Source organism: Amyelois transitella, chromosome 11, assembly GCF_032362555.1.
Source record: "Amyelois transitella isolate CPQ chromosome 11, ilAmyTran1.1, whole genome shotgun sequence".
Lineage (NCBI taxonomy): Eukaryota > Metazoa > Arthropoda > Insecta > Lepidoptera > Pyralidae > Amyelois > Amyelois transitella.
Genome location: NC_083514.1, coordinates 3,557,335 through 3,564,826, shown reverse-complemented (window position 1 = coordinate 3,564,826; position 7,492 = coordinate 3,557,335). Strand labels below are relative to the sequence as shown.

At 34.5% G+C, this 7,492-nt stretch overlaps 2 protein-coding genes across 2 annotated transcripts; one reads left to right on the top strand and one right to left on the bottom strand.

The window, feature by feature from the left end:
• Nucleotides 1-292: 292 nt before the first annotated feature.
• On the bottom strand, nucleotides 293-3,829 carry LOC106134957 (enoyl-CoA delta isomerase 1, mitochondrial). Its single transcript, XM_013335111.2, has 5 exons — nucleotides 3,668-3,829; nucleotides 2,930-3,163; nucleotides 2,270-2,416; nucleotides 1,186-1,398; nucleotides 293-960 (listed from the first exon to the last, which is right to left on the bottom strand). The coding sequence occupies exons 2-5, from the start codon at nucleotides 3,161-3,163 to the stop codon at nucleotides 703-705; spliced, it is 852 nt and encodes a 283-aa protein (XP_013190565.2). The 5' UTR covers nucleotides 3,668-3,829; the 3' UTR covers nucleotides 293-702.
• Nucleotides 3,830-4,049: 220 nt separating this feature from the next.
• On the top strand, nucleotides 4,050-5,409 carry LOC106134979 (nuclear envelope phosphatase-regulatory subunit 1). The gene is made up of 4 exons (XM_013335132.2): nucleotides 4,050-4,245; nucleotides 4,334-4,405; nucleotides 4,512-4,646; nucleotides 5,209-5,409. Exons 1-4 carry the CDS (start codon nucleotides 4,218-4,220, stop codon nucleotides 5,349-5,351), a joined length of 378 nt encoding a protein of 125 aa, XP_013190586.1. The 5' UTR covers nucleotides 4,050-4,217; the 3' UTR covers nucleotides 5,352-5,409.
• Nucleotides 5,410-7,492: the final 2,083 nt, after the last annotated feature.

Genomic DNA, 7,492 nt, shown 5'->3' with positions numbered 1-7,492 from the left:
CTTGTATACTGATAACGTGTTTATGTTAGCTGTTAGCCCACTCATACCAAATTAGACATCGATTAATGAGTGCAAATGCAACAGTTCTACAAGGTGATATTTTTTTGGAAATTTTTATTTAATAAAAAACAACCCGACAACAAAACCCAAGGAAAATTGTATGAAACTGTAATGAAACATATATCAATTGATAAAATCACGTTTCTCCCTCTGATGTTTTATTTCTATTCAGCAGCATATTGAAAAAATAATTACCTTTTAGGTCGGAAAATTCAAAAATAAATAAGGAACATAATAAAACAAAGTATATATTTGCGAAAAAACACAATAACTATTTACACATATCTCGTCATAATTTCATTGCGTATAAAAATATCATACCATTTAAGGTATTACAGATTTGATTGTTTGGTAGCAATAATTACATGTTTCAAAAATACATAAGTAATTTACACAAACATATATAAATATAAAAGTATTTCAATTGATAATTGCAGATCTCCTGATATAGGTAGTTAACTTTTATATAACATTTAGCAACAATAGTTATTGTAAACAAGGTAAAATCTTATTTCCAATAGTCTAATAATAAATAACTAATAAAAAGTCTGTCATCGGATTTAAATTACACAGATAATAAAACACTGTACTCTTAAATCTATGAATACAATTCATCTCACTTTTTATTATTATTTTTTTAATTTACTTACCAGCCTTCTTTTTCAACATCTGCATGTACATTTCAAGTGATTGTTGAACTTTGGGATTTGAAACGAATGTTAAGAACTCTTTGAGGTCTTCTTGCTTGTTCTTCTGCAGCCAGCCGAGGGCGTCCCCTCTTATTTTTTGCTTTGTGATGGCGCGGGCCATTGGTGGTATTCTGTCGAATTTCTTAATGAATTTCTTGCTTTTCTCTATACAGTCTGCTTTGTCGGTAGCTATTTCATCGATGAGACCTACCTGTAATATTAACATTAGTCATCAATCTCTTAGTACCCTTTAAAGCATAGGGGCTTGGCGTCAACAATCTATTTTTAGTACATTTAATTTTTTTGCAGAACAGTTTTTCATAGCTGTGTATTTCCGTAAATTTTAGCATTTGACAGTTTGTAACCATCTTTTGTTGTTGCCTACCATCACTCTTATTCGTAGTACTTTGATATTAAAAACCAATAGTGAACATACCTTAAGAGCTTCTTCAACGCTAAACATCCTGCCCGTAGTGAGAGCCAACTCTGTCTCCCTCTTAGAAATGGTGTTACACATGGTATCCATGAACCACCTCGGAGCGACGATACCCAGGGCTGTCTCATTGAGCCCCGTGGAGAACTTGCCGCCGACCATCACTCTGTATTCGCAGGACATGGCGAGCAAGCAGCCGCCGGCTGGGGCATGACCCTGAATGGTTCGGAATATTATGGGATGTTAATGGTAAACACTTGAAAAAAGCGTCAGTGGACAAATCGGTAAGGTGCCCCGCATAAAATGCGTGATGCGCAGAAAGGCACAGGTTCAAATCCCACCTCATTCATGTACCAATGACCATTTTGGAAAGTTATATACATTAATTTGAAAACTAACCAATGCTCTTACACTGAAAGAAAACATCGTGAGGAAATCTGCACATTCAGGAAACTGGATGTGTAACCATGATCGATTCAATACAGGTTAGTTTTACCTGCAAAGGTTGGGGAGGTCAGATGGGAGTCGCTTCGTGTAAGAAAATGTGTCCATGGACAAAAGCATACCACTAGCTCCTCTACAGAGTGGTGAGGACGCAACCGGGACTAAAAGCCAGAAGGAAGAATGGTAAACACTTTACAATTGGCAAGTGTCAAATCTTAGTCAATGTAGATGTCATGAAAAGTAGAGTAGTAATATTGCAGAATAGAAAGCAAAAATAGGTACTAAAATATGGTCAAGGGCTTACCCTGGAAACAACTACAGAGTGGTGCGGATGTAACGAGGACTTTACCCAGGAGGAAGAAGTGGCAGCAACAATAGAATCTTTTTTAGACTAAATTGTGATTGTAGTATTTTTTTCTTTCTTACATGCATGGGTAAAATAGGACAGAACCCAAAAATATTAATAATGATCTATGTATCACAAGAACACAGCATTATTAAAATTTCCTTGCTGTATGTGAAAGACAACTTAAAATAGTTTAAAACAAATTCTTGTCAACAAACATTTCCTCTTAAGGCTTTAATTTTTTTTTTGTCAATGACATATTGCGGAGAAAATAAGATTCTGAGAAATTCAACGTACATTGATCGCCGCAGCTGTGATGAAGGTAGAGCCAAACAGTTTGAGCCACACACCCTGCAGTGTGGTCCAGAATGTCTCCACCCGCTTCATGTCTGGTTTGTACATTTCCATGATGTCCAAGCCGGCAGAAAATGTTGTTGGTGCTGACTGAAAACATTAAAGTTTTAGTTACATAATCGGATACTTTGAATATTACCCAAATGTGGTATGTCTTTCTCTTTAATAAAACAATCATAGTTAATTTTTTTTAAAAATTATAATAATGCAAATGTCTTTAGAAATTAAATATTATTTTGTAGCGATATTTTATGACGCATGTAGCTAGACATAAAAGTTCGCTGAAAAAGTTGACTCCCTGAATTGCCCTTTAAGGGGTTGGCGGAAGAAATGTTTGTACTCCAGTTTTTAGGTTGGACCAAGCCTAACATAGGTAGGTATCTAAGAAAACCAACAGAAATACTAAGAATCACATTGAGGCTCTAGTAGAAGCCAATAGTTTTATACACATGTACCCTTAATTAATTAGATTTAGATAGAATTTGATCCCTTAATTAATTTTTGCTCAATACCTTTCAAGTACAGACATCTTTATTTAATTAAACTAAAGTAATTAAAGTTCAGATAATTCTTGCATATATTAAAAAATTACTGAATACTTACAGATGTTAAAATCATGGCTTTAGCCTTATTCTTGACTACATCATCCAAAGCCTTGTCTATGTCTTGTAACAGGTCTAGATTCAGACTGTTTACTGGAGGCCTCTGCAGAGTCAATGTGGCAATACCCTCATTATCTACAGCCAGGTCCACCAGGGGGCCGGCCTTGGCTGAGAGTGCCCGCATATTGGGCAAAACCAACTTGGCAGTGTTGACTAATGACCTTAGGGGAATCATCTGAAAAACAATATTTGTTCATTTAAATACCCATGATACATAAAATCGGTTTTTATTATCAATTCAACTTTTTTATTATTTTGTGGCAGTCACTTAAAATCTTTGTTATTTTAGTATCTATTAGTGCTAAACAGCATAATCTATCAGATTGCTTTGAAGGTGTTTGTGTTCTGTATAATAAAGCACACAGAGCACAGACCATGACGCTCTGCGACGACTCCAGACAGTGATGTAGATTTATTTTGCTCTGAAATTTTATACGAATTAATGCACATGAAAAGGACTTTTGGGACTTTTCTGGTCTATCCCGTATTTAAGCAAGCCCGCAGTGAAGTCTTGGATGCCGTAACCAGAAATACCTAGATGGAGAGAAGATTGTTTCACAAAATTGGGCATTGTTACAGATTGGTAAATTTACTGTCTATTTTCAAACTTCGTAAGTTTGAATTTGAATTTGATCTTTTATTTCTATAAATATGATAAATGAAGTTCAGTTTTACTCACTTTTATCAGAGTTCAGGAATATTTTCTTCGATTTGAACCTTGGACTCTCGCTTGATTTGAGACTGTCTTCAAGTCTCTGTGCTTCAAATCTACGGGCGATATTCGGTCAACAAAACTTTTTGTGCGAGCGAAGTGAGTTTTTGTCCGATCCGGAGGTTTTGTGTTGTTAATTTTGGCTGTCACTGTCAAAATATTGTCACCGACATTTACAACAAATGTATTTTTTTTTTCTTTATCAGGCAATGGGAATGGTAAATTATAATTGGCTAGACTTTAAACTTAGCTCATTCTCTGTATGCCTGTGCAGCTTGAAAAGTGACCTGTCAGTCTGTAACTGTCATACGGGACATATACATAGTTGTCAGAAATAAATAAAGTCAGAAATAAATAAAAAAACCTTTGGTTACCTACTCGGTTTCGATGTTGTGTATTTCTTCGTTTCGTATTTTTGTAGATTAAAAATTTAAATAGGTAATTTAAAATGCTGCAAGTCTGTTGACAACATAAAATCAGCCAAAATAGTTTAGGAGTATTTCATTAGTATTTTAAAATGTCATTAGAACAAACTGCTTGCGATGGTAAGTTAAGACGTTTTGATAGCAAATTAATATCATCGCGATTTATTTTCAGTAACATCTATAAAGTGTTTTTCAACTGCTTTTACAGATCTCAAAGCCTTCGAGCGGCGACTAACTGAAGTAATAGGATGTCTTCAGCCGGCTACAATGAGATGGAGAAGTAAATATCTATTTAAAATTATCTCAAGATAATTCATACTTTTTAAAATTAAAAGCCTAAGTTAGACTAACTTTATATTGGCTTAATTCTTTTTAAATGTTTCTAGTATTACTGGCGGTTGTCTCTGTGTGCACAGCAATCGCTGCCTGGCATTGGTTGACTGATCCCATCACGCCAGTAGTTTCTCTGACACAGTCCCTGTGGAACCACCCTTTCTTTGCGTTCACATCTACCTTCCTAGGTAAGTAAATGTGTTGTTATTGGATGAATAATCATAAATACAGACAATAATATGAAGTAGGATATACAAACATTCAAAATTCAAATCACACTTCTTTCCAAGAAGGAATTTTAAGAGGTGTCTGCTTGAATACCTCACAATCGACTGCATACTTCTTTTGCTTCATCCCCAGTTATCATACCCTTCATGCAAGCTTTTGGTTGATAGTATACCTTTACCTGACCTTTTACGGTCATATTCTGCTATAAAAGATATAGACTGGCTATCAAATAATAAAGCTAATTAAGTAACTGAGAGTTGATTGGTACAATATGGTATAGAGTATACACATTAGTAGGTATTTGTTTTTGCAGACTAAACATCAGAAATTGAAACTTGATCTACTTGTCTGACCTACTAGGGTACTATACCCATTTTGTTAATATTTCTTACCTTCACAAATATCAAAATACAGTGAATGTTATATGCTCAAAAAATTTATAAGCCCCAAAAACAATAAAAAATACTAGTTTTAAATGTGTAAATGATCTGATTTTAAGCCGAGACAATTTTTTCATTGCAGTGTTATTATTCATGATGGGAGTACACCGGAAGGTGATAGCTCCTAGCATTATAACAGCCAGGACTCGGTCCGTGCTCAATGACTTCAACATGTCTTGCGATGACACCGGCAAGCTAATTCTGAAGCCTCGACCCGCTGCCTAATTACTGCCTTGTATCATACTGTAAATATTATTTAAGAATAAATTGTTCAAACTTTTGATTAGTTATTTTATATATATTTTTATTAGTTGCCTCATATTGACGCCTCCTGCAAAAACCTGATTTAACAAATCCTGCACCCATAGCATGGCATGCGCGAAGAAGTTATTATTATCGTGCGAAATACGTGTGAATACTACAAAAACGGCGTCGCGCATGCAATGCTACGGGGGGCAGGATCCTGTTCCTGAGCAGACCCTAAGTCTTGAATAAAAGGTGTGAACCATAGGCCAAGGAGAATTTCGTAGGCCAATTGTCACAAATGTGATCCTGTGATGTTAATAGGACCAATTCAGATAATATAAATAAAACAAAAATCACAAGTCTATTAAAGTTTATTAATATTACTTATAACTTTGGTGTGTACTATATTATATACAATAAATAAATCGTAGGTTAAAGTGGGTTTACCAAAACCATCTTAAATGATTAACAGAAAGAGTACAGACTCAAAATCAACAGACTAATTGCATTTGCTAAATATTTTGCTAAATTGACAACAAATTAATATTTATTCTTATGAATGAAACAGATATTGCTTCTTTGAATCGGTGCTGCTTTTTATATGAAATATTTCTATACCTAATTCAGGCTGGTTTCAGAGTGACGCCGGCGAGTTTTTGGCGGCGCTGTGAAACGAGTACCTATTGCATTCCGTTTCAAAGTACAGGCACTTTGGCAGCGCTGGCCGACGGCACTCGTCTCATTACTATAAAACGAGACTAATATCTAGGTAAGGGCGCGCGTCTGGCCGGCGCTGATCAAACGCGTGACTCTGAACCAGCCACATAAAGCATCTACTAGCTTCGTGGATTGAGACCATTTAAAATCCCATGGAACCTTCCGAAAGCTGATAAGCATTTATTTCGCCATCTAATACTTAAATTCCGTCATTACGTTTAGACTCAACTTGGAGTTACTTCTGGAATCATTTAAATGGAATTACTTTAGAAAACTTACTAATAAAATATTAAGGAAATCTTAATTAGTCAATTCGACCATCAATTCCTATAAATTAAATGCAATTCAGAGTATACATTTTACACTTTCCCACAAGCTATAATCATAAGATAAGCGACATTTTGACTAATTGTGCTTTTTGTGCAAGTGTCACCTCTAGGGGGTTTTGTCACAGAAATCTGAATAATTATTTAGATTTCTGTGGCACTAATTCTTCTGTGATTCAAACCTTTGCAGCTCAACATCAACAATCTACTTGTATTTAAATTTACAACGAAATATTTAACATACAAGTTTCATCCATTTTAGAGCATCTTTTCACGTTAAAAATAGACACTGGTCGTACAGTGTTCGGCACATAAGTTGTTCATGCCAAGTCCAATGCACATTCACATCACAGGCGTAAATCGATGTGAATAACTAGAAACTAGATCTTTTTCCAACATTTTAGCCGCCGAACTATATGTATTATTTGTGGATAAAATGAATGAATGGAGTTATACGCTGTCGCCGGTGATTCCAGCCTATACATTTGTGCTTACATCTATAAGTATACGAAAGAATTTTGTGCTCGGTGATACATTAATAACAGTAATAAACCTTGTACATTAAACCTATACTTTATATCTGGCTAGAAAACAGCCCTAATAAACAAAATTATTTATCGGCTAATATAAAGAACATCTAAATATATCCAGGTAAAGTTTTAATGGTAACAGTAAATATGCATGAATATAAAATAACAAGAATTAAATCTTAAAATGTATAGAAAATCAGTTTTTGAGCGAAACCGACAGCGGCCAAAATAACTTTAGTAATTATTATTTAAACTATTTGACAACAATTATTTATTACTGTTTAATCAAAACGGAACTTGTAGACAGTAAAAATATAATTAACGTTAATTTATTTTTACCTTGGGCTAAATAAATTTATTACTATATTTATCCTAATTAATAAATGACTTTTAAACAGTAGGATCTGCTAGGGCAAAGTGTGGACCCGTAAGGTTTATTATGAGAAGGGTATATTACCTGATAAAATTATTATAAAAAAGTAATTCACTCTCATGTATAGACGGATTTAAGAAATCTATTATTATTCTTTATTTCAATATGTTTTCC

Coding starts and splice junctions, on each gene's coding strand:
- LOC106134979 (XM_013335132.2), top strand. CDS start 4,218: ATGTCATTAGAACAAACTGCTTGCGATG. Junction 4,246..4,333: donor AGAACAAACTGCTTGCGATG/GTAAGTTAAGAC, acceptor CTGCTTTTACAG/ATCTCAAAGCCTTCGAGCGG. Junction 4,406..4,511: donor GGCTACAATGAGATGGAGAA/GTAAATATCTAT, acceptor AAATGTTTCTAG/TATTACTGGCGGTTGTCTCT.
- LOC106134957 (XM_013335111.2), bottom strand. CDS start 3,163: ATGATTCCCCTAAGGTCATTAGTCAACACTGCCAAGTTGGTTTTGCCC. Junction 2,417..2,929: donor AAGCCATGATTTTAACATCT/GTAAGTATTCAG, acceptor TAATGTTTTCAG/TCAGCACCAACAACATTTTC. Junction 1,399..2,269: donor TCACAGCTGCGGCGATCAAT/GTACGTTGAATT, acceptor CGAACCATTCAG/GGTCATGCCCCAGCCGGCGG.